The 26,526-nt window shown below is 38.1% G+C and overlaps 1 protein-coding gene across 1 annotated transcript in view; it reads right to left on the minus strand.

Moving 5' to 3' along the window:
* LOC150088157 (protein bicaudal C homolog 1-like) overlaps positions 1-26,526 on the minus strand; it is a 392,222-nt gene that overhangs the window by 55,531 nt on the left and 310,165 nt on the right. The window contains exon 16 of the mRNA XM_090370592.1: positions 13,714-13,813. Within this exon, the coding sequence (XP_090226718.1) occupies positions 13,714-13,813 (100 nt within the window). The remainder of the gene's footprint in view (positions 1-13,713; positions 13,814-26,526) is intronic.

The raw sequence follows: 26,526 nt of genomic DNA on the forward strand, positions 1-26,526 counted from the left end.
GCCTGGGAACAAGGGTAATTAGGTGGTATATAAATAGATGCAAGAGTTAATGATATTCCCATTGCTATCCGAACTGCTACAACTTCTAGGGAGGTTACTAGTTGGATATGTCTTGATGGTATGGTAGTTTTGACAAGAATTCCTACCCCTCCACGAGAAGAAGAGTCAGAATCCCTGTCTCGCCTAAACATAGTATAGTTTTTGAATTTGAGTGACACTTTTGGTGTTAAAAATATTTCCTGTAAGCATACTCCTAATGCGTTAGTTTGTATGAGTAAATCATTCAGGTCATCTATATTACTGCGTAATCCTCTGCAGTTCCATTGTAGGAATTTGTTCATTGCTTGGGTTTATTTGACGAAGATTGATCTGACTGTTTTTTCTGAGGTTTCTGCCTGCTTAGTTTTGATTTTTCATTTTTGGGAAAGGTTGGGCGTCCTGTATCCATGGTGTCATTGGCATGTAATTCTAGGACTGTGTCTTCGTCCTCTGACTGAACTTCCATTTGAATGTTGCTATAGCATGGTTTCATTGTCTTTTGATTTTCAACGCTAACAGTTTTTGTTCTTTCGGGCAAGGTTGAGATGGCATCAGTTGGGATACTGATTGGCGTGTTGCTGGTTTCATTAACTGTAGATTTTTTATTGCACGTTAGCATAGTTTTGGCCCAGGTGGCAAATGAAATGTTTGGTTCTATGGAGACATCTGTTTGAGTTGAAATCGACCGGCTGTTTTTAGAGACCGATGCGTATGATCGGCTAGGCATGGTTAACAGTATTTGCTTCCTTGCTTCAGGGTATGTGACTTTATGTTCCACCTTATATTTCTGGATTTGTTTGCCTGTTTTCCAAAGGTCACATGCTTTAGAAAAGGCAGGATGGCTTCCTTTGCAGTTAGGGCAACTAGGAGTGGCAGCTGTACAGTCTCCTTGGGAATGCTCCTTAGAGCCACAAATAGGACACACAGCATCGCCTCGGCATGCCGTCTGAGAATGGCCATACTTCTGGCACTTAAAGCAGCGAATGGGATTTGGGATGTAGGGCCGAATCTTGCAGCTTAAATAACCTGCTTTAACAGAAGATGGAAGTGTCGGAGTGCTAAATGTCAAAATGACGGACCTGGTTGGTAGTAGGTTCCCATCTTTTTTGGTCATTATTCTCCGCGCATGAGTCACTTTTTGTTCCCTGAGTTCTTGTATTATCTCTTCTTCTGACACTGATAGTAAGTCCCATTCGCTGATAACGCCTCTAGAGGTGTTAAGAGTGTTATGGGGCGTAACTGACACTGGAATACTGTTAAATGATGTTAATTTTAACAGCTTCTCTGAGTGAGTTGTCTTAGAAGTTTCAATTAGAAGGTCTCCAGATTGGAGACGCTTAACCATTTTAGGAGATCCACAAACCGATTCTAAACATTTCTGTATAAGAAAAGGCGATAGTTTGCCAACAGGTTGTGGGGATAATGAGTGCATTATAAGAAATGCTGGCACGTCATTATTCTGATTGTCCGTCCTTAGTCGCTTCGGACGATTGGAGTCACGGTCGTTGTCAGGAATTTCTGATCTCGAGCCCGAGGGCTCTAATGGTGGATAGTCACTTATATCCATGTCGGCTCCTTTTGGCCCTGGGGGTTTGTCTTTACCACCCAGGTTACTGGCCCCGCCACGGGGAGGCAGGAGCAGTGCCACGAGGTGACCAAGCGGCTATTAGTTGTATTAGTAATAAAGAAAATGAAACAGAAAGGTTTCTTTCCTTTCTGGGCCTTTGCCTACTACTTGTAGAACGAAAGAGCTACTTAAGAATAAAATGAAGAAAACGGTATTCGGAAATAAACAGAATATATATAATGGCAAAACCTCTTTAGATAGCTCGCTTTTTGAAACGCACTGAGATCGCTTGGCCACGGAACGCTTGGCACCCGGGGCCGCGGAGATCCCTAAGGACTGGAGATGTGCAAATGTATCACAAATTGACAAAGGGGGTTCAAAGTGTGAAGTGAATAATTATAGACCTATTAGTTTAACTTCTGTTCTGGGGAAAATAATGGAGTCACTGGTTAAAGAAGTTATGCAGGATTACCTAAACAAGATTGCAGTAATAGTTCAGACACAGCATGGGTTTGTTAAGTGGATCTTGTTTGACCAATTTGATTGGATCCTGCGATGTGATCACAAAGGAACTGGATGCAAAAAATAATTTTGATATCATATACTTGGATTTCAGGAAAGCTTTTGATACTATTGCACACGGAAGACTGCAGTACAAATTGGAGTATTGGAGTGGTATGGCATTAAGGGCAAGTTGCTACAATGGAGCAAGTTGCTACAATGGATAAAGAGATGGTTGAGTGGGAGATGGCCGAGTGGTAATATGTGGGCACTGCTCTAAGTGGACTAATGTTATTAGTGGAGTCCCCCAGGGTTCAGTGCTGGGCCCATTGTTGTTTTGTGTATTTATTAATATCAATGAATGTATATCAAGCTTAATGTCCAAGTTTGCAGATGATACAAAGTTTGGCATTGTTGTTAATGATAGTAAAGACAGTATGCTATTGTAACAAGATCCAGAAAAGTTAGGTAGACAGGCTGAGAAGTGGCAACTGAAGTTTAATATTGACAAATGCAAAGTGCTGCATATGGGTAGCAGTAACCCAAGAGAAATTTACCAACTGTGTGGTACTACACTTAGGGAGGTGGAGAATGAAAAACACCTGGGGTAATTGTGCAGTTGGATATGAAGTTCTCTAAGCACTGCAGATGGGTTGCCAGAGCAGGTCATAGAGTTTTGTCAATGATATTTACGAATTTTGCTAGCAGAGACAAGGAGGCGATTATACCTTTGCATAAGCCCACACTTTAAGTACTGTATATAGGTCTGGAGGCCTCATTTTAGGAAGGATGTAGAGTTGCTAGAATGAGTAAGAGAAGGGCAACAAGATTGGTGAGAAGAACAAAGGGGTTCTCTTACCAGGAGAGGCTTTTGTAAGTTGCATCATCTGGAGACTAGGCACCTGTGAGGTGATCTGATTGAGCTGTACAAGGCCTTAAATGGTTTGAGCAGACTCAATGCTGATGGGATACTTCCACTTGCTGAGTTTAAGAACCTGAGGGGGCATACAATCAAATTGAGGAAAGACAGTTGCAGAATAGATGCGTGGAAGTTTGCCTTTAGACAGCAGGTAGTTGATTGTGGGAACAGATTTCTATCTGTTGTTGTGGAAGTTGACAGCTTAAATAAATTTAAGGCTGAACTAGACAAACATTTGGAGTGACCAGATGGGTGATATGGGAAGGTTTATTTTCTTTTCTTTTTTTTTTGCTGATGCTCTATAAGCTTGCTTTCTTGCATCATATGTCTCAAATAATGCTAATGCCAGGGAGCTAAGTGACTTTTTAATAACTGAGGGCAAAATGGAGGATAAATTGTTGAAGTTAAACATAAGGAAGGCACCTAAAGTGGATTTTTTTTTTTTTTGGTTTTTAGTAGCATTAGCAACTAAGGCCATATTGCTCCGGGATATGCGGTGGTCATTCACTGACCTTTCCGCATCCTCTGTATTTGGTGGTGACGGGCTCGAACCCCGGTTTAATCAAGAAGCGCGGGCTACGCACTGCTGCTCCTTCCCACCTGGCTACGGTGGTGCCCGCACCTGAAGTGGACGGGATCTATCTAGTTATATTAAAGGAGGCAGCAAAAGAAGTAAGCAAACCGTTAGCCATAATTATGAAAGCTTCCTTGGACTCAGAGAAGGTCCCCATAGACTGGCAATGTGCAAATGTGTCCCCAATTCACAAAAGGGGATCAAAGGTTGACATGGGTGATTACAGACCTGTTAGTCTTACTTCTGTTCCAGGGAAAATAATGAAGTCTATGGATAAGGAAGCAATGCAAAGTCATTTAGACAATACTGCAGTTATAGTTCAGACACAGCATGGGCTTGTTAAGGGGAAGTCTTGTCTGACAAATTTGATTGGATAGTATGATGTGGTCACAAAGGAATTGGATGCAAAAAATAATTTTGATATTACATAGAGCCACTCCCTGACTTACGTAAGGATACTATGATGTGATCACAAAGGAATTGGATGCAAAAAATAATTTTGATATTACATACAGCCACTCCCCGACTTACGTAAGGGTTGCTTTCCCATGAAACTCTACGTTAGTCAGAATTTCCCTAAATGCTTATGCAGCACTCAGAAATTTGATTGAATCAAAAAAGAAATGTTCATCAACGAACATGTAAAGAGAATTATTTATTCAGTGTTTTTTATCTCATGCGCAGGAAAAATTACAAAAGTGTACAAAATTGAAAAAATTTCAAAATTATATAATTACAAAAAGAGAGAGAGGAGACAGGAATAATCATGAGCAAGTTTTACCTTTCGAGCATCATTGCCAGAATTAACTCCCCAGCTGATAAGCACATCGCTGCGGCAGTTGAGGGCTGTGGAGATTTAGAATGTGTTTTTTACAACACAACACAATATTTCACACAAAATTTTGTTTTTGGCTGATGCTATATAAACTTGCTTTCTTATATCATATGCCCTACTAATACTAATGTGGGTTAGTCTGTTGTGCTTTATTATTATTATCATCATCATTAGCAGTAGTAGTAGCAGTGGCATATAATGCAAGAAAGTAATCTCCTTCATTAATTTATGTACTTCTTCCTTGAATTTATTCAAACTACCCACTTCCAAAAAAAAACAAATGACAGTTTGTTCCAACAATCAACAGTTGGTTGAAGGCAACTGTGGAGGTTTGTCTTCAAGCAACTGGCTGAAGGCAAACCTCCACATATATATTCTGCAACCATTCTTTTAGCATTAGCATTAGTAGAGGCATTTGATGCAAGAAAGCAAGCTTATGCAGCATCAGCCAAAAAAAAAAAAAAAAAAAAAAAAAGTAACATAAATAAATAAAAATAACCACTTCCACTTCACCCCTCTGTCCGTTCGAAATACCTGTCCAGCTGAGCCTTAAACTTATTTAGGCTATCAACTTCTACGACAAGGGATGGAAGTCTGTTCCACCCACCAACCACCCGCTGGCTAAAGGCAAATTTCCGCACATCTATCCTACATCTGTCTTTCCTCAATTTGAATTTATGCCCTCTCAGGTGATTATTCTGAGCAAGAGGAAGAATCATATCAGCATTGAGCATGCTCAAACCATTCAAGGCTTTGTACACCTCTATCAGATCACCTCGCTGGTGCCTAGTTTCCAGACACTGTAATTCGCAAAACTTAAGCCTTTCTCCGTAAGAGCACCCCTTTGTCCCATTCACCAATCTAGTTGCCCTTCTCTGTACTCGTTCCAGCAGCTCTACATCCTTCTTGAAATGAGGCCTCCAGGCCTGTATACAGTATTCTAGGTGTGGCCTGACCATTGCCTTATACAAGGGAATAATCACCTCCTTATCCCTGCTAGAAAAATTCCTATATATCATTGACAATACACCATGAGCTACTCTTGCAGCTCGTCTGCACTGCTCAGAGAACTTCATATCTGCCTGCACGATTACCCCCAGGTCCTTTTCATTCTCCACCACTGTCAGTGTAGTACCGCAGAGTTGATACGTTGCTCTGGGGTTACTGTTTCCCATATGTAGTACTTTACATTTGTCAATGTTAAACTTCATTTGCCACCTCTCAGCCCATCTGTTCAACCTTTCCAGATCCTGTTGCAGCAGCATAGCGTCAGTAGTGTCCTTAACAACCCTGCCAACCTTTGTATCATCTGCAAACTTGGACATTAAACTTGATATCCCATCATCAATATCATTCATAAACACAGAAAACAACAGACCCAACACTGAACTCTGAGGAACTCCACTAATAACATTAGTCCACGTTGAGCAGTGTCCATTGATTACCACTCTCTGTCTTCTGCCACTCAACCATCCCCTTATCCATAGCAGCAATTTGCCTCCAATGCCACATTGCTCCAATTTGTGCAGCAGTCTTCCATGTGCAACAGTATCAAAAGCCTTTCTAAGATCCAAATATATAATATCAAAGTTATTCCCTGCATCCAGTTCTTTTGTGACTACATCATAGTATCCAATCAAATTGGTCAGGCAAGACCTGCCCTTAACAAAACCATGCTGCGTCTGAGCTATAACTGAATTCTTGTCTAGATGATCCTGCAGTGTTTCTTTAACCAGTGCCTCCGTTAATTTACCTGGAACAGAAGTTAAACTAACAGGTCTATAATTACTTGTGTCAGCCTTTGATCCTCCTTTGTGAATTGGGGTTACACTTGCACATCTCCAGTCTATGGGTACCTCCCCTGAGTCCAAAGAAGCTCTCATAATTATGGCTAGGGGTTTGCTTACTTCCTTTGCTGCCTCCTTTAATATAACTGGATAGATCCCATCCACCCCAGGTGCTTTTTTTATGTTTATCCTCAACAATCTCTCCTCCACTTTCCTCTCAGTTATTACAAAATCATCCAGCTCACTGCCAATGTTTACTTTACCTACATCATTCTCCTTCCTGTATAACACCTCGTGCGTGAATGTAGATGCAAAATACTCGTTTAGATTGTTAGCCACCTGAGCATGATCCTCAACTGTTGAAACATCAATATCCAGTGGACCAATCTGATTCATCCCTTTCCTTCTTGAGTTTAAATAGGTAAAGAACTCCTTTCTGTTTTTCTTTGCATCCTTTGCCAAGGATTTTTCGTAGTCTGCCTTTGCCTGCCTAATCTCCTTTGTGACTTGGTTACAGACCAACTTATATCTATCATAGGCTTCCATGTCACCCATTAATTTGTATGTATCCCATGCATTTTTCTTCTCTGCCACATGTCTCATTAGTTCATCTGACAACCATTTAGGCCTAAACCTTGAACAATATTTCTTAGTTGGTATGTAAAACCTGGTAGCCTCCAAGATTAGTTCCTTGAATGCTTCCCATTTTGAGTTTGCTGTTGGTAACATCATCAGTTGGTCCCACTGTATAGAATTTAAATACTGTCTCAGACCATCATAGTCACCTTTACGAAAACAAAAACCCTTCCCTTTACCTCTGATGGTAGTTACCTCCTTGAGTAAATCCCACTTCAACACACTGTGTTCACTGCCACCTAGTGGTTCATTTATCTGCAGATTCTTAATGCATGAAGAATCACTACTGATAATCAGATCAAGAGTATTGCTCCCTCTTGTTGCCTCACGAACATGCTGATGTAGAAAGCAATCATCCAATAAATCCACAAAAGCATTGCTAGTATGCGAATGACCAATCCACAAATTCCAGTCAATATCTGAGAAATTAAAATCCCCCATTAGAAGACTCTCTTATTTACTGGCCCACTCTATTTCCCTGTACAATATCTTATTATACTCATCAGAGTCATTACGCCTATAGCACACTCCTACTCTCAATTTTGATTTCCCTATGCTTATGTCAGACCAAACTGACTCGACACTGCCCTGTCCATCGATGTCGACTGGCTTCACTTCCTTGGATTTTGTGTTTCTTAACTAATAGCATAACCCCTCCTCCCCTCCTGTCCTGTCTATCCTTTCTGTACCCATTGTATTCCCCAAATTCCAGTTCCGCATTCCTTATATCTGTGTGACACCACGTCTCTGATATCCCAACAATATCTGCCTTTGATGTTTTGAGCAATACCTCAAATTCATCAAATTTATTTACCAAACTCCTAGCATTGGTGTACACGCAGGTATACATGCACCTGTTTCTATTCTTAGCTACCCTAACACAACCCATGTGTTTACTTGTACCGCAATGACTTCCAGCAGTCTCTGAAATATCCTGCATCTTGTTTTTCAGGCTTCTGCTCATTTCAATAGAAGCAGTGCAAGAATCAGTTCCACCTCTGCCAGTGGCTACTGTTAATCTATTAGTCCTTGTATCCCCCCAACTAGCAGTTTTCCGACCCACCTAACACTGCCTTGACAGCATCAGTAAAAATTCTTGCACCCTTTCTATTTAAGTGTATCCCATCCCTGTAGAAGCAATCTCTCCTGTTAACAAGTACAGTCCAGGCTGAAAAAAATTCTACCCCTTGAGCCTTGCACAATCCCTCCAGGGCCGAATTGATCGACAAGGCTCTCATCATATACTCCCTCCTATCGTGTCTAGGCAGAATTGCAGACACTTTCAAATTCAACCCTAATTCACGGCTTTTTTTCAACAGTGACCTGTACTTGCTAAGTAATTCCGCTGGTCTCCTACTCTACACTTCCACGGGGAATTCAAAATAATTCGCTATAAAAGGAGTTCATTAAACAGATTTCCGACTAGGGTTGCCACATCCTATGTTTTTTTGGTTTATTTTACTGTTTACGTTTTTAATTTGCCTGTAAGTAGATTTCTTCCTTTTTTTTTTTTTTTTTTCTTTTTATGATGAAAATCATGTTTTATATGTCCCGGTAAATATAGTTAAAAGTTGGTTGCTAACACAACCAGATGCTGCAACTATTCAAAAACTGTTGGCAACAATTGCCTACCATGAGAAAGGTGGTAGAAGTTGTAGAATATATTGTTCTTTCACTTTCATTGTCCATTGTGTGGGAGAAGGATTACATTGTGCGCTAAATTTTAAATATAAAAGATTGTTGATGAATGTTGTGATTTTTATTCAAATCTATTGCAATACCTAGACAAAACTATGACTCAGTGAGAAAAATAAGTATCAAGATTTTGAAACAGCAATTGATATTTTCAACTCCAAGAATGTGTAAATCTAGATGAGTTGTATGTAGAGTTTTGTGAAGGTATGCTGAAGTTGCTGGAAAGTGTCAAGCGTACAGGAAGTGATGTGCGGCGCCTCCGTAGCCAGGTGGGCAAGAAGAGCAGCAGTGCGTAGCACACGCTTCTTGATTAGACCGGGGTTCGAGCCTGTTGCCACCAAATACAGAAAGGTCAGTTGTTATTGTTGTTATTTGGTTTTTTAGGAGCATTAGCAACTAAGGCCATATTGCTCCAGGATATGTGGTGGTCATTCCCTGACCTTTCCGCATCCTCCGTATTTGGTGGCGAAGGGCTCGAACCCTGGTCTAATCAAGAAGTGTGTGTGTGTGCGCTATGCACTGCTGCTCCTTCCCACCTGGCTACAGAGGCGCCTCGGAAAGGTCAGAGAATTACCTCTGCATATCCCTGGAGCAATATGGCCTTAGTTGCTAATCCTAAAAACCAAAATAACAACAAGTGATGTGCACAAGTGGCTTGATTTTTTTCCCCAAAGTTCCTAAGGAAAATGTACCCAATATCAGTAGAATTGTAGGATATTTGTTAAGTATTCCTGGCTCAAATGCTGTTGTAGAAAGGGTGTTTTCGCTAATGAAATTGAAGTGGACAGATGTACCCGAGAATTAATCAAGGCAGAGTTGCAGATTGCAATGAATTTCTCTTTTAAATGTAAAGAGTTCCTTCAGTATGCAAAACAGGATAAACAATTGTTAAAAAGGGAAAAATTTCAAAATAAGCACAATTAAAATATCAAACAATTTGAATTTTTTTGTATTTTTTAAAATTAATTTTATTGACAAAAATATTCCCCCCCCCTTTTTTTTTTTTTTTTTTTTTTTTTTTAAGGAAAACCTGATAACTCTAGGTAATTTAGAATTCTAAAAAATGGTTATAAAGTTTTATATAGAAAATATCTTAACAATAGACAGTGAAAAATGCAAATTTAGTTAAATAACTTTAAGCTTATTTGAATAGCAAAGGTAAACATGTGAAAAAAATTTACGGAATATTACAAATTTCAAAATGTCAGACGTCACTGTTAATAAAGGTGCCGGTATGCCATACCATTGTGTACCATCCCAAAAAAAGCACTGGTTACAAACATTGGTGTATGTCTACAGGAATGTGTTTGTCAAAATGGTGGATGAATTGAACACATGACAAAATAACGTTTTCTAAGGGTGAGCATGAAAATTCATAATACAGTGGATTCCAGTTATTTGGGCTACCGGTTAATTGGGGCAGCTGTTTATTTGGGGCAAATCTTTAAAAAACAGAACCCAATCGAGAAAATAGCCAGGGTTTACTTTGCTTAATTGGGACAACATGGCGTTTAATTGGAGCAGGAGACTGCAGCACTGGAGATTACCCTACGATTGTCTCGGACTGTACCACATGGTTCGGTCAGATTTCTGGAGGTCACAACCATAAAACAATTAGCAGTCACCTGTTTATTGGGTTTTCTGTTAGTGCAATCTATAATAAATGAATAGTAAACTCGATCTTATTGAATTCGCGATAATACCAACAGCTGGAATTCTGTGGGTTATTATGGTGAAATGTGTTTACACTTCCATGGAATCTTCAATCATATAAAAAAATTAATTTTCAGAATCTTCTCTTCATTCCTATTTTTAAAGCTTCATAACTTTAAACTCTGTTCTCACTTGAGTGTATCGTGTTCTTTGTTACTGATTGTTTGCTTATCTTTTTACTGTTTTAAATTTTAACCCCCACCCACAAATGTCAGTGAACAGAAATGTCAACTAGTTAGTATGTACATATTACAGTACGTATTAATTATTCCGATTTCCACGTTATCATTTAATTTTTTAATTGGTATGGTAATAAAGGGTAAATTTGTGATTAACATATCTTTACTTTTATAGCCTGTGGATAATATTCCTCCTATTTTCGTTAATTACGATCGCTGTTTAATAGAATTAAAATTCAATTCACAAACATAATCACAATGACCGGCACTTACTACCCATCGTATAGTGAACGTACTTTACTATGGTGAGTCCATCCTAACGATTGTACAGTGAACCAATTGTAAAGTGGTGGTCCATTGTATTTTTAACTTTTTACATGAAACTTCGGATAATTGAGGCAGCTGCTTAATTGGGCCAAAATGCACTAGTCCCGATGTGTCCCAAATAACCGGAATACACTGTATTTGCAAAAATTAATGAATAAATGAATTGCTTAGGAAAAATTTAAATGTGTTAACATTTCACATGCTACCCCAGTATGGTTCACGAATCAAATTATCAAGAGTTAGCAATATTATGGTAATATAAATGCATTTATTTATTAATAAATGCAGTTTTTACAAAATTTATCTGTTGATCTGCTTAAATTTTTATTAACTTTCCAAAAAAAGGATGAAACTAAATATGTTGAAAAAACATACATAAATAAGGGGATCAATTATTTCATCTTTCAATGACAAAGTAACTGTAAACTATTACATCAGTATGGAGACAAATATAACTTATTAAAAACAAGCTATTAAAAACAGGCTAACCCTGGCTTGTAGCAGTGAACGGTAATATGTATGGAGTATGCCTTTTGTATGCAATAAAGAGTTCTTCTGCTATATTAAACATCATGTTAAAATCAGAAACAAGGATTTATTCTGAATGATTCTGGGGAATGTTAAGGGTGAGATTAAACAGTGTTGGGCCCATTGTTATTTTCTATATTTATCAATGATATCGATGAAGACATATCAGAAGAAAGCAAGCTTATATAGCATCAGCGAGTGCACACACGCATACAATGAGAAATAATAATAAAACATCTAATTAAAATATTAAAAAAGAATAAGAATACTTTGTCAGTAGGCAAAACATACATTGAACCATTTCACAGTTCAAACAATTAATAAGTAAATATATATGCTTCAAAAAAAAAAAAAATTTTATTTAATTTGGATTTCATTGAATTAAAAAAAAAACCAAGTATATTTTGAGAAATATATCCTCAAATAGTTAAAGATAGAACCTACTCCTCTGGTTGCAAAAAATCAGTTCAAATAAAAGTATTTATATTACATCGCATCAATGACAGTGTTAGTCAGCGAAAACAGTTCATGACAAGAAAAACAGTCAATTTATGACCGAATATTTTGGGTCAACAGAGTTCACTACTGACCCAAGAGTTCAATATTATCCATAGAAGTTCAAAACAGTTCAAGTTTTTATTCAAGGTCAATAGTAGAAATAGATGATAATGTAAAAACATACCACAAAATTTAAGATAAAGGTGTAGTTTTAACACAACGGACAATTTAGACAACATATGTAAAAAACATCTTTATAATTAGAATAACAATAAAATTTTAACATTTGTATTATCATTTTGAAAAAAACGATAATACAATTTTGAAAAAAACATTTTTTCAAAACATTTTAACATTTTGAAAAAAAAAAAGGTAATTTGAAAGGTATTCACTAAAACAAACTAGGAATTTAGCAGTTTTAGGGTAAGAAACAGTAAAATTATGTAAAAAAAAAATTAAAACAATAACAGGCAGTGAGCTATTTAAATGGTAATTTTATTGTTCAGCAGTAATTGCCACCTTTTAAAATACAGAAAGAGAAAAATTTTGAAATGATTGAAAGAATTTAGCCGAAGAAATAAAAACAGGTCGAGCTGGAGAAATGACACTTTCATTGTTATCATCTGGTCCATTATAAGAATCTATTTTGAATGCCTTTGTGATATTTTTCTAAAGCACATTTCTGGAGGTCATGACCACAAAACAATAAAAAGCAATTTGCACTTTCTGGTTTATTGGGCTTTTCTGTTAGTGAAATCTATTATAAACGGGTAGTAAACTATCTTATTGCATTTGTGATAATACTGATAACTAGAATTGTGTGGATTTTTATGTTATTATGGTGAAACGTGTTTCCCCTTCACTGAAATCTTCAATCATATAAAAAACATAAATAAATTTTCAGAATCTTCTCTTCATTCCTATTTACTTATTACAAGTCCCTGCATAGAATGTATTTTAGAGATGGGTAGAGATTCAGGTTGTCTGAAGGGAAAGAGACCAACGGAAAGTGCAAGTGGTGGCAGAGCTAGGAAAAGAAACAAAATTGATTTAGAAATGAAGATGAAAATGATTAAGAAGTAACAAGAATGACAAAGTGTGTCATCTATTGCACGGGAATTAAGTCTTACTACTTCAACAGTGAATACATTTTAAAGGACAGTGCACGTATAATAGAAGATGTTAAAGGATCAATGCATTTAAGATCAGCAGTGATCACAAAACAGCATTCAGGTGCTATATCGAAGATGGTAAAGCTATAAATAATATGGATGGAAAATCAGATTCAGAAGCAAGTGCATCTGAGTCTAACAGCCATTCGAACAAAAGCAAGAAGTATTTAGGAAGATATTAAGGATAAGTATTGCAAACCCCAAGCCAAGTTCATGGCAAGCAACGGGTGGCTTAATACGTTCAAGCATGGCGCTGGTTTCCACAACGTTAAAGTAAAATTTTTGTAACTGCACTTTTGTAAACCTTTGAATGAGATAAAAAAAAATTGGATTAATAATTCTATTTACATGTTCATCAAACATTTCTTTTTTGCTTCAATCAAATTCAGTGCGCATAGTTGAGTGTGTTGTAAACCTTCAGGGAAATTCTGACTTATGTAGAGTTCTGCGGAATACAACCCTTACATAAATTAGGGAGTGGCTGTAGTAGCAAAAATGATGGTGGGACATCTGACAGGTTCCTGCACACAATTTTTGTGCAAAAACTGTAAAAAAGTCACTTCAGAAATTATTGCTGTAAAAGTTTTCCTATAAATTTCAGATTTTTAATCATTGATGTGAAAGCATTTTTGAGGGCATTGTCAGGTGCCTTGACACCACTGGGTTAACATTCACAAGGTTAAATGTTAAAATATTTTCACTAATATTCTGAACTGTGTTCTGAATCAAGTTTGGATTCTTACCACTTTGTACTTCAACTGGAGGAAGCAATTCTTGGCATGACAAATTGGATGCATTGTTCCACTCCTTTTGCAATTCTGTGCCATGTTTTCTGGAACTATCCTGGAGTGAAAGGGAGGGGGGGGGGAAGAGAGAATTTCACGGTCTTTGCCTTAATTCTGTTTTTATTTTTATTTTAATAAAATACATACAGTGATCAGTATAGTTAATAATACAATTTCTTTACTGTTTAAAAGTAATCAATAAATAAAACTCAAATTAAGGTAAACAATATTTTGAATGCATTCAAAATGCATAATTAATAATGTAAAGTCTAGAGAGTGTATAAAGCATACCCAATACAAATGAAAGCTATATTCTTAAACTTGCATGTTCTGTGTGTGTGTGTGTGTGTGTGTGTTATGGGAGTTTAACGGTGCATAAGCTGCTGTGGCTATAATGCGCATATTCTCAGAAAAATGCTAAACATAAAATTTAAGTAACAAAATTTATTTTGTTACTTAAATTTTATTACTACAAGTAATAAAATTTATTACTTGTAGATTTCTTGGGGAAGACATGACAGATGTTCTGTCCTGTTGATAGTGAGGGCAGTCAGTCAATCAGAATATGTTTGACTTAAATTTTCTGAACAGTATGGCCAACACTGAGGAGGATTTTTGCCTGTGAGTAGATGGAGGCGAGCCAGATATCTATGTCCGATTTGTGCTGTGCAAGTACCACTTCTTCTCTTCGCACTGTTTTGGTGCTAGAGTGCCAACGCTTTGGATCGTGTTTCAACTGGTAGAGTTTATTATTGGTTTGGATGTGCCATAGCTCTTTCTACTGCGCAAGATTGCTGTTTGTATGATACAACTGTAGTCAGAGACTGAAAATGGAACTGGAACAGAGGTTAAATCAAAAGTTGATGGATTTTTAGCAGTTTGATAAGCAAGTTCGTTCCCCTTTATCCCCAAATGTCTGGGATCCAACAAAAGGTCAACGATTGATGAGATTCTTCAATTTGTAATAGGGGTCTTCTAATTTGATTTAACACAGGGTGAACCATGAAGGAAGAGTTTTGCATTGCTATAATTGAGCTGAGAGAGTCTGTGTATAGAATGTATTTTAGAGGTGGGCAGAGATTCAGGTTGTCTAAAGGTAATTTTATTGCATGAAGTTCTGCAGAGAAGCTGCTATACTCAGGTGGAAGGGCAGCCGAAATGATAGTAGAGGGAAATACTGCCGCTGCTCCAATGGCTGAATATGATTTGGAGCCATCAGTATATATTGGCAAAAAATCAGCATATTTCTGAATATGGCTTGCATGGAGTTGTTTCACATTGAGTGTTGGTAGACAATTCTTTCCCCCACTTGTGAAGATAAGTATCGAAAGATAACTGAGGAGGGGGAGTCCAAGGAGGTTGGGAGTAATTCATTAATTGTTGCCTGTTGAAAATAGAAACATTCCAACTCTGCAGTAATTCAATAAGGTGTAACCTTGCTGGTTTTATTTTACTGGGTTTATTTCTATAAAGGTTTTGCAGTGGTGGATTAAAGAGGTATGGCTCAACAGGATGCTGACAGCAACTTTGTACTCGGGCTGCATACTTAAGAAGTAGAGTTTTCTTGCGGAGGCAAAGAGGAGGCTCATGAGCTTCAATATATAAACAATGGGTAGGAGATGTCCTGAAAGCACCAAGGGCAATCCTCAATGCACTATGCTGTACAAGTTCCAGCCAGTGGAGTGTACTCTTTCGGGCAGAATCATAGATTGGAGCAACATAATCCAAATGGGTTCTGATCAATTCTCTATATAGGAGTAGCAAAGATGTTCGGTCTACTCCCCAAGACAGGGCAGATAAAGCTTTTAATATATTCAGCTTTTTGAGACAGGTAGTATGCACAAATTTAATGTGCTTAAAGAAATTTAACTTCCTGTCAAGGATTAATCCCAAGAATTTGACCTTGTCAGTCACTGGAATGGCAGAGTTTGACATCCGAAGCTCAGGATCTGTATGCAATTTACGTTGATTGCAAAAGTGAATTGCAACGGTTTTCTGCTATGACAGACGATAGCCATTGCCCACCTTTGGACTTTATTCAGAGATATCTGCAATTGCCGTTCAACGGATCTCATGTTCTGAGAATGGCAAGAAATAGAGAGATCGTCAGCATAAAGGTAGGTCTGAACAGTATTTGGAAGTTCTTTTGTGATGGAATCAATTCTAAGGGCAAAAAGAGTTGCACTCAGTACAGACCCTTGTGGTACTCCTTCCTGTAAAAATTTCATAGAAAGCGAGTTGTGGTATCGAACTTGAAACGAACAATTCTGGAGGAAGTTCATGATGAATATAGGCAGGTTGCCTTGTAGACCAAGAGCATGGAGGTCACTGAGAATGCCATGATGCCAGGTAGTGTCAAACATCCCTATGTCTATGAAAACCATAACAAGATGTTCATTTTTAACAAAGGCATTACAAATTGCAGCCTCAGCTTTGATCATGAGATCTAAGGAGGACCTGTTCTGGCAAAATCCATGCTGATTATTACTCAGAAAACGTTGCGTTTCTATGATCCAAACAAGTCGAATACAGATTATTTTTTCAAGTAATTTGCCAAGGCAACTGGAAAGGGGAAATTGGTCTGTAACTGTATTATTACAGACTGGTAGGATCTTTTCCAGCTTTCAAAAAGGCCAGAATCGTGGAATGGTGCCAAGAGGTGGGGTAGAGGTTTTCAAGAAAGATTCTGTTATAGAAGACCAGCAGTATTTTTAAATTTTTTTCTTCAAGATGTTGTAACATGATATAATATATTCTGTCTGGCTGGCCCAGAGGCACTATTGCATGTTGTTTTGATAGCATGAAGTAGTTCAGAATATTGAAGTGGCTGATTATATGGAAGGAGTACAGAGGTTCGAAAGTTGATGGATCGCTGTTCAAACATTGTCTTAATTTTCTGGAAATCCAGAGAGTAAGTTGATGCCGCTGAAACTTGGACAAAGGTTTTGGTCAAGGCATTTGTAATGTCCTCAGGAGCAGAGATCTCTTGTCCATTCCACGAAAGAATTAGGGAACGGGTGGTTTTTTTTTTTTTTTTTTTGGTAGTTATTGGCACATTGGCTTCTGTGGCCATAATGCACCTTCCAAGGTTTTTGCAGTACTTTGATCCAAACCCAAGGCGGGATTTGAACCCGCGACCTTTGGGTTGCCAAGCAGGCACTTTACTCACCTGGCTAGCCCAGTTGGCGGGGAACGGGTGGTTAGAAATTTGCCTGATATCTGCCTAATTTTCTTCCACATTAACCTGGAATTAAGTGTTTTTGTTTACGGTAGAGGCAAACCAAATCCAGGAATTCTTTTTGGCTTGTTTTTGTGTGAGAAGTGTTTTTATCCTTGGCTTCTTGTAGTTAATAAGATTAACCATTTGGAGAATTATGAAAAGAATTCCATGCTTTATTTTTTAACTTCTTTGTTTTTTTGTTTTTGTGCATTCTTCATTCCACCAATAACTATGTGGCACCGGGAAGAAGGATTCAACAATGGAATTGAGCATTTAGCTGCAGATAATACGTGTGATGTGATATAATCTGTGGTTTCATCTATCGGCTGCGTTTGTATAAAATTATCATCCAGACTGATAGCTGATTGAAATTTTACCCAGTTGGCTTGAGAGAATTTCCATTTCCTACAGGGTTGTGATAATGGTAGTTGGGTAGTGAGCAGCTCACAAACAATTGGTCACTTCCCATGAGATCATCCAGAGCAGACCATTCCATGATTGGAAACAGAATCGGGGAGCATATTGATAGATCGATTGCAGAAGTTTGTCCAGTTGGTAACTGTATAAGAGTGGGTGCACCAGTATTAAGAACAGATTTGCTTCTCCAGAAAGGTTTCAATTAGTTGGCCATGTCTATCTAATTTAGTCGATCCCCATAAGGGATGGTGGCCATTGAAATCCCCGAAGAGACAGACAGGGGAAGGTAACCGCATTAGAAGATTTTCAAGATCTTGGTAAGAGAAGGTATGACTTGGTGGGAGATAGATTGATACTTATGTTAACAAAATCTGGACTATCAAACGTATGGCAACAACTTCAATATCAGTTTGCAAAACTATTTGTTTGGTCGGGATCTTTGCACTGACCAAAATGCTGCGTTTTAAGTATTACAATCTTGTCGATAGATAGAATAGTTCTTTATGTTGGTAGAAATTTGAGATGTTTGGTAGGTTTCTTGTAGATAGAAACCAACTGGAGAGTAGTGGCTAATTAACACTTGAATATCATTAAGGTTGCTATGATATCCTCTACAATTCCATTGTAGAATGGAAGGCATTACTGGTGTTTTGTAGAAGAAGCTGTATCTGACTGTTTCTTTAATGGGCCTGGCTTATGGCATTCAGGCTTTGGTTTGTCTTTTTTGGAGAAGAATGGCCGACAAGTGTCTGTATTTTCTTCCGCACATAATTCTAAGATCGGTTCTTCTTGTCTGGACAAGTCAATTGCATCCACAGATGTTTCTTGGATGTTCTTTTTTAAATGTGAGCTTTGGTTATTCGATGTAGAAGCAATCACTGAGGGAGGAGAAGGAGATGTAGCTGGTACTGTTAAGTGCAGTATTACTTACCTAGTTCAACTGCTTAGGGATATTGGGCTGTTGCTGCAAGAGAACAGTCCAAGCCCAGTCAGAGATTGAAGTGTTTGAAGGGACCGTAACATCAGTTTGGGTGGCCACTGATTGATATTTTTGCGAAATATTGGCATATGTACGCTTAGTCATACTGGGAGCAATTTCTTTCCTTTATTTTCGATCTTATATTTCACAATCTTCTTTTCAGTTTTCCATTTGTTGCATGTCGATTAAGCAGGATGGTTGCCTTTACAGTTTGGGCAAGTCATTTCTTTTGCTGAGCAATCACTTTGAGTGTGATCAGAGGAACCACAATTGGGGCAAACTTGGTTTCCTCTGCATGCCATTTGAGAGTGGCCATACTTTTGGCACTTATAACATCTCAATGGATTAGGGATGTAGGGTCTAATACGACAAAGTAGATAGACTGCTTTTATCAATGGTGGTAGATTTGGCATGTTAAAGGTTAGAATAAGATTCCTTGTAGGGGTGAGTGTATTTTCTTTTTTTAACCATAATTCTTTTCACAGCAATGACATTTTGACTTTGAAGCTCTTGAGTTAACTCCTCCTCCTCCGAGACATTAAATAGATCCCAGTTGGATATACCACCCTTAGATGTATTTGGGGTACTGGAATTCCAGTAAAGTTTGAAAATTTTATCAGTTTCTCTGAATGTTTATTGTTCATTGTTTCCACTACTATGTCCCCTGATTTCAATCTCTTGACTGTGTTAGGAGATCCTGCCAGACTTTCCAGGTGTTTCTGGATAAGAAACAGAGACAGTTTACTAAGAGACTGATCTGCAAGAGAGTGCATTATGAGGAATGCAGGAAAATCTGTTGCTGAGGAAGTGGTTTTCAATCTCTTGGGTTGCGATTGTGTCATGTTCCAAGTCTAACTCAGGCCGAGAGCTTGTTGGCTCTAGAGGCAGAAACACATTTTGTTCCATATATGCTCCTTTTTGCCTTTGGCTGTTTGTTTGTTATTTGGTTTTTAGGAGCATTAGCAACTAAGGCCATATTGCTCAGGGATATGCGGTGGTCATTTCCTGACCTTTCCGCATCCTCCGTATTTGGTGGTGACGGGCTCGAACCCCGGTCTAATCAAGAAGCGTGTGCTACACACTGCTGCCTCCTTCCCACCTGGCTACGGAGGCGGCCTTTGCCCTTGGCAGATACCTGTTCTACCAAGGTTTCCAGCCCCACCACGGGGAGGCAGGAGCAGTGCCTAGTGTGACTAAGCGTAAAGTAGTAAGTGTTAGTAATAGAAGTAAGAAAAAATAAAGAAAGATGGTTTTTCTTTCTTGCTCTGTACAAGTACTTTTGTAACAGTGGCTGTTATTAATAAATAAATTTCTTAAGGATAGGAACTTAAAAGAACTATAAATTGCTTTTGATAATTGCACTTTAAGCACAGAGAAAATGCTAGGTACCCAGGCCTTGCATGTTCTGCATAACTAATTCAATTCTGTAGTTGTAGAGTAAATGTTGTTTTTGTGGTGTTTTCTGGTGCAAAGGCTACATAGGCTATATTGCACCTCCCAAATCAGTTGACTTTACATATAAAAAACTGCTTGTGCAGCAGTAAGAAACAGACACACATTTGAATTTGTTATAAACAATGAAAAAAATTCAGATATATGCTTCTTTACCTATAATGCTATTGAGAGACAGAGGTTGTTATAGATCTGAAATCAAACATCCGTTGGGCTTTGCTGAAAAAGCTACATTCAAGGAGTATATATTTTACTGTTAGGGTTTCAGGCAGTGCACACACTGAGGAGGATCATTTCCCATAAGTAGATAGAGATGTGACCTACTTCAGTTCTGGCTAAGATTACCTCTTCTTCTCCATTTTCAACAAAGGCTAGAAGTCCATTATTGAGGTTCAGGTTTTTGTTTTAAATAGTTTATTTGTTTGCATTTTCCACAGAAAGTGTCCATTGTTCCATAGATGTGCTCCGGATATTGTGTTTATAGTCAAAATATGGGACTAGGGCATTTGTTGAGGCTATACCAGAGGGATGCATTGCAGAATCATTGGCACATTCATTTCCTGGAATACTACTGTGGCCAGGGATCCAAGAGAAGATAACAGTTAGCTGATCCTCAAAAAGACATATCAGTTCATGTTTTATGAGGTTTAATAAAGGATTATATAGTGAGGAAGTGTTTTTGAAAACTAAAAGAGCACTCTGAGTCAGTGTATGTTATACTTTTATTTATTGACAGGACTGAGATGTTTTTCAGAGCAAGTTTAATGACATAGAGATCAGCAGTATAAATGCTGCATTTGGCTGGAAGTGAAACTGAAACAGTTGTATTAGGAAAGACAGCAGCTGCACCCACTTGATATTCAGACTCAGAACCATCAGTATAGATCTTGGTAAAGTGGGGGTACTTTTGTGTATGAGCAAAATGTAGTTGTTGGAGGTTAAAATTTACTATAGAACCTTTACCCCATTGCTCAACGTATTTATCAGAAGAAAGTGTGAAGGTAGTCCACGGAAGATGCGGATCTTTTGATTCTCTGAGGATATTATCAAGCTGAATGTTCCAGCTTTCTATTAAATTCTGCAGTCTGATACCAGTAGGCCGAATTGTTCTGGGTTTATTTGCATAGTGGGTTTTCCATGAGGATCATGCAGAAGTGGCCAAACAGGATGAGTAGGCAGGTTTTTAATTTTAGCCGAGTAGTTTCTTCTGATGCTAAGTGGAATTTCGTGAGCCTCAACATAGACTTTGACCTGGCGATATTCTGTATGCACCTAGGGCTATCCTAAGAGAAGAGTGCTGGATGGGCACATTTGTTTCGGTTTTTTTTTTTTTTTTTAGGAGCATTAGCAACTAAGGCCATATTGCTCCAGGATATGCGGTGGTCATTCCTTAACCTTTCCGCATCCTCCGTATTTGGTGGTGACGGGCTCGAACCCCGGTCTAATCAAGAAGCGTGTGCTACGCGCTGCTGCTCCTTCCCACCTGGCTACGGAGGCGCCTGGATGGGCACAAGATGGATTAAGGTGCTCTCCCTAGCTGAGTCAAACAGGTGCTCCGTAGTCCAGCCGAGATCTAATTAGTCTTATATAAGTGGAGCAGTGTATAACAATCTGCACACAAAGATGTACTGGAGATGACCCAGAGTATATTCATTTCCTTTGTGCAAATTGTTCATAGATATTTGATGGGCCCCTAAAAGTTTAACTTCTTATCATAAATTAGCCCTAGGAGGTGAATCTGTTCATGATTGGCAGAGGGTGATTGGCCAAGTGCAACTCAGGTTCAGGATGCATTCTCTGCTTTGTGCAGAAATCTATGGCAGTAGATTTGTGGATATCAATAGATTTATTGATATTTGTATATGCCTCTCGATATAGTTCATATTTTGGGAAGGGCATGAGATATGAGTCAACAGTGTTTGGAATGCAGTTTGTGATATTGTTTATTCGCATTGAAAACAGAGTGGTACTAAGAACAGATCCCTGTTGGATTCCTTGTATATATCTTTGAGATAAAATCTGCCAGTACCTAACTTGGAAAGAAGATCTGTGTCAAAGGAAGCTTTGAATAAAATATGGTAAATGCCCTCTCATATGAATGGAATGAAGATCTCTTAGGATGCCTATTGCCATGTGGTATCAAAGGCCTTCTCTATATCAAGGCATATCATGATGAGATGTTGACTTCTGATGAATGCATTTCTTATGATTGATTCAGCTTTTCTCATGAGGTCAAGGGAAGATCTATTCTTTCAAAAACCAAACTGATTGTTACTGATTATGTTTTTGGTTTCAAGATATCAGGTGAGTCAGTGGTGAACCATTTTTTCCAAAGTCTTACTCAAGCAGCTGGTTAGAGAGATTGGTCTATAATTGTGAAGAATCGAATGATCTTTTTCAGGTTTCGGTACAGCTATTATATAAGAATATTGCCAGGAAGTGGGGAATATATTTTCAAAGAATATCCAATTTGTAAAATTTTAGCAATGACGATTGTGATTTCTGATTGAGAAGTTGAAGCATTACATAGTAAATTCTGTCTGAGCCAGGAGCACTGTTTCTTGAGGTATATATGAATTTTTTCAATTCAGATATTGTGAGTGGTTGGTTATAAGGTAAAGGACACGCAGCTTTGAAGTTCAGTTTCCTTTTTTCAGATTCGGCTTTTGAAAAGGTAGTTGATATGTGCTTGAGGCAGACAATTCACAGAACACAGTTCATAAGGCATTAGCAATCTCCCCAGGAGAGATCTCCTTCCCATTCCAGTTAACAATAGAAGGTGATATATGATATTTCCCACTTAGCTTCTTTATTTTTTCCCCACATTATTTGGGTATCAGTATCTTTGTTGATTGAGGAGACAAATTTTATCCATGAATCTTTTTTGGCCTTTTGCCAGACGAAACGAGCTTTGGCTCTCAGTCTCTTGAAGTTAATAAGGTTGGCAGTGGTGGGATATTCGCAGAAGATGTTCCATGCTGCGTTTTTTTTCCCTTTTCGCTTTGTAAGGATCAACATTCCACAAGTGATTGATATGTCGATTGTTTATTATTTGAGACTGAGATGGCAGCTGTTGCAATCGTTAGTATCTACGTTGTGATATAATTGGTGGCATTGTCAATAGCAGAAGACTCAATGATATCCTCATCAAAAGATACATGATTGGTAAATTTTGTCCAGTTCGCATTGGAAAATTTTCATTTCGTTTTTGTTTGTTTGTTTGGACTGGGTGGTTTGAATGCTACAAATCAGTGGAAAATGATTGCTGTTTAGAGGATTTTCGTGTACTGCCCTCTCTACAGTTGGGAAGAGGATCGGAGAGCAGATTGAGAGATCTATAGGAGTGGTTGACTCAGTAGGAAATGGATGTAAGTGGGTAAGCCAGTGTTGAATAGTGCCAAATTCTCTCTCTCTGTAAAATAGTATTTCAATAAGCTCACTGCATCATCTATCTGAGACCAGAGAATCCCACAACTGATAATGTCCATTAAAATCTCCTAATAGACAGACAGGAGACAGTAATTGAGAAATGAGGTTTGCCAGATCCTGAAATGTGCATGGATGGTTTGGTGGAAGATATATTGAGACCACTATCAATGTGATACCCATCACTATACACGTAGCAACAGCTTCTAATGATGTTTGCAATGGAATGTATCTGGAGGGGACTCGTAATTTCATGAGTAGAGTTTTGACTTCCTTTCTCTGAGATGTGACTTTCTCCAATCTAAATTTTCAAATAGGGAGCTAATTTTACTTGTTGATTTTAATGTTTATAATAAGCTGGATTAAGTTTTCTAGCTGTATGGACCCGAGTTCAGGTCCAGACAGTTCAGGACCCAAGGCTTCTGCAATTACTAATGACCTCACTCAGATTGTTCATTTACTTACCAGAATACCACAAAATCCTAACCACATAAGCACTACATATTTTTTTCAGAAACAACCCTTCAAAGTAGATGGTCAATGTTTGTGGCTCTCTAGGCACCCCACATCCCAACTTGGTGATTCTCAAGTGGAGAGTCTCTCATAGCCATTTTCAGCCTGGCATTATTTGACATTATTAGAATGGGAAATGTGATGATTTGCTCCAATGTTTGCTCAGATCATGTCAGTGAAATTATTCTTGCAGGGTAAAATCCTTTATTCCACATTCCATCTGAAAACCTTGTCCTTTATCTGAATTTCAGTTTTCCAATAAATGTGCTAAAGGCTATTCAAGATAAAACATTGCATATTACAATTAGCTTGCACCCAAATCTCTAGTTTTATTTTGTGCCTACATTAAAGCTACATGTGCACGTGTGTGTTTATCAATCAATCAATTCAAACTTGATTTTGAACAGGTTAAGAGTAGAAAACTTACTTCTCGGCCAAATAGTAGTCAAGTTCTGGTCTCTTACCAAAAGCTATTGGCTGCAAGTTCTATCCAGCTATACTCCTACTTCTGTTAAACCTGAGGTTCTATTAAGAGACATTTACTTATATTTCTAGATAGTTTTTCTCACTTTTCCAATGATCACACATCATAGAATATGCTAGGTGGTTTTTTTTTTTTTTTTTTTTTTTTTTTGTAATTTGGGCATTTAATCTGAGAGGATTTGTAATCTGTGGATCTGCAGTTTGTAGAAGTAGGTTCCTCTGCAAGCTATTTGGACATGCACAAACATTTGGCATGTATAACACCTCAGGAATTTGAGTTGTTTATAGGTTTTATGGCCTAAGGGCAACAAGGCCATAATACACCTAAATATTATTATTATTATTATTATTATTATTATTATTATTATTATTATTATTATTAATATCCATATGATGCAAGGAAGCCTGAGGCTTATGCTGCACCAGGGAAAAAAAAAAAAAAAGTTCCCGAGTAACCCTGAGAGAGAGAGAGAGAGAGAGTCAAAAGTAGAAGGGAATCACCAAGAAAGAGAAGAATGATGATATCCAGCTCAGGACCCTGGGTGTGCCAAGCCCATGCTCACCAGATGTGAGCCCCCGGGGTTAATATGGTAATGTTAAATACATAGTTTTATCCGTATAAAGTGTTGTTCAAGTTTACACTGCGTTTTACAGTCTTATCCACTTGAGGAAAGTAAAAATTTTGGCTGCGTGTGCATATCTGCTATAGTTGGTCGGTCACTATTATATTTGCGGAAATCAATGAGTACATGCTGGACAATAGTTGGGTGTTGCAGTTTGTGCACTGTGGTGAATCAGTGCCTGCAAGCAAATAAAGAAGTGTTAGGTTTGTATGGCCTATTTGCAGTTAAACTAGTATAACTTCTTTGGTTAGAGATCTTTCTTTATATGAAGTAGCTTGTTACCAACTTGACTTTGCCAGATGTATTGCCATTATTTGAGACACTATCTTTACAATTAACTTGTAATCTGAGACCGATATACTAAAAGAGTGATCTATAGCATCTGTAGCAGTTTGGGTGGTTAGGTCGGCATGTTCACTTCCAGCAATTCCAATGTGACCAGGGATCCAACAAAAGCGAGCTTGTTGTTTGATCTTATTTAACTTGGTCATGGTTTTCCAAATCTGTATGAGTAAGGGGTTAACATGATTTTTATTCTGCTGTATAGCTTGGATAGCCCTAATGAAGTCTATAAATAACACTGTGCAATATGTTTCTTGATAGTGTGAAATTTAAGACTATGTCGATTGCACAGAGTTCTGCAGTATACAGCTGCTACATTCAATAGGGAGTTTAAATTTTTTTTTTTTTTTTTTTTATGTAAACCCCAAACACGAGAGGTATTAGAACCTATAGTACTTAGTACAGTATGGCCAAACACGATCAGAAGCCTTTGAGATGTGGAAGGTTGAGAAGATGAAAGAAGATATTTGTTGATATTGGACTTGAATTTTAATACTGTAATTTTCAGGAAACACGTATGAAGGAAGGTTGTTCCAGAAAATGGCAGTTGAATGAATAAACGAGGAAGATGAAAAGTTGGTTCTGTGAGTTTGAAGTTGGACAGTAAATGTATGTTGGCTGGTGGCGGCACGTGTTCCGACTATTTTGAAAGAGAGAGAGAGAGAGAGAGAGAGAGAGAGCAGGAATTATAGAAGCCAATTCAGAAGGCCAGTGCCCATGAAAAGGCATGAAGCAGAAACAGTACGTTTATGAGACAGTAAGTGGAGAGACTCTGTTAGAGATGAATCTTCAATTAACCTAACTGCCCTCTTCTGAACGGAATCAAGGAGCTTGAAAGAGATTTTGGGGGCACCACCCCAGATGTGAGAACAATATTTTATGGTAGGGTGGATTTGTGATTTGTACAGAGTGAACAGCTGTTTGGAAGAAAAGTAACACCGAGAGCAAAAGAGAAAACCAAGTTTTTTAGATGCAGAGGAAGCAATATTTGTAATGTGCTTGTGCCAAGAGAGATTAGAAGCCAGGGTAATCTCCAAAAGAGATATATCGTTTTGCCTAGAAATTGGAGTGTCACCAAAGATAAGCATAGGAGCAGAAGAATCCTTCTTGCGAGATATAAGACATGACTGAGTTTTAGAAGGATTGAAATCAACTAAGTTGTCTTTGCCCCACTGGAGAATTACCTGGAGATTGGCATTTAAGGAATCGGTAGCAGATTTTTGAAAAGTTGAAGCTGATTGAGCAGGACAAGGTTTCTCAAAATTGAAAGTGGAAGGCAATGTACTATCATTGGCAAAACTATGGATAGGATTTCC

The sequence above is a fragment of the Mastigoproctus giganteus genome, chromosome 3 (assembly GCF_048544385.1).
Source record: "Mastigoproctus giganteus isolate SK-2022 chromosome 3, ASM4854438v1, whole genome shotgun sequence".
Lineage (NCBI taxonomy): Eukaryota > Metazoa > Arthropoda > Arachnida > Uropygi > Thelyphonidae > Mastigoproctus > Mastigoproctus giganteus.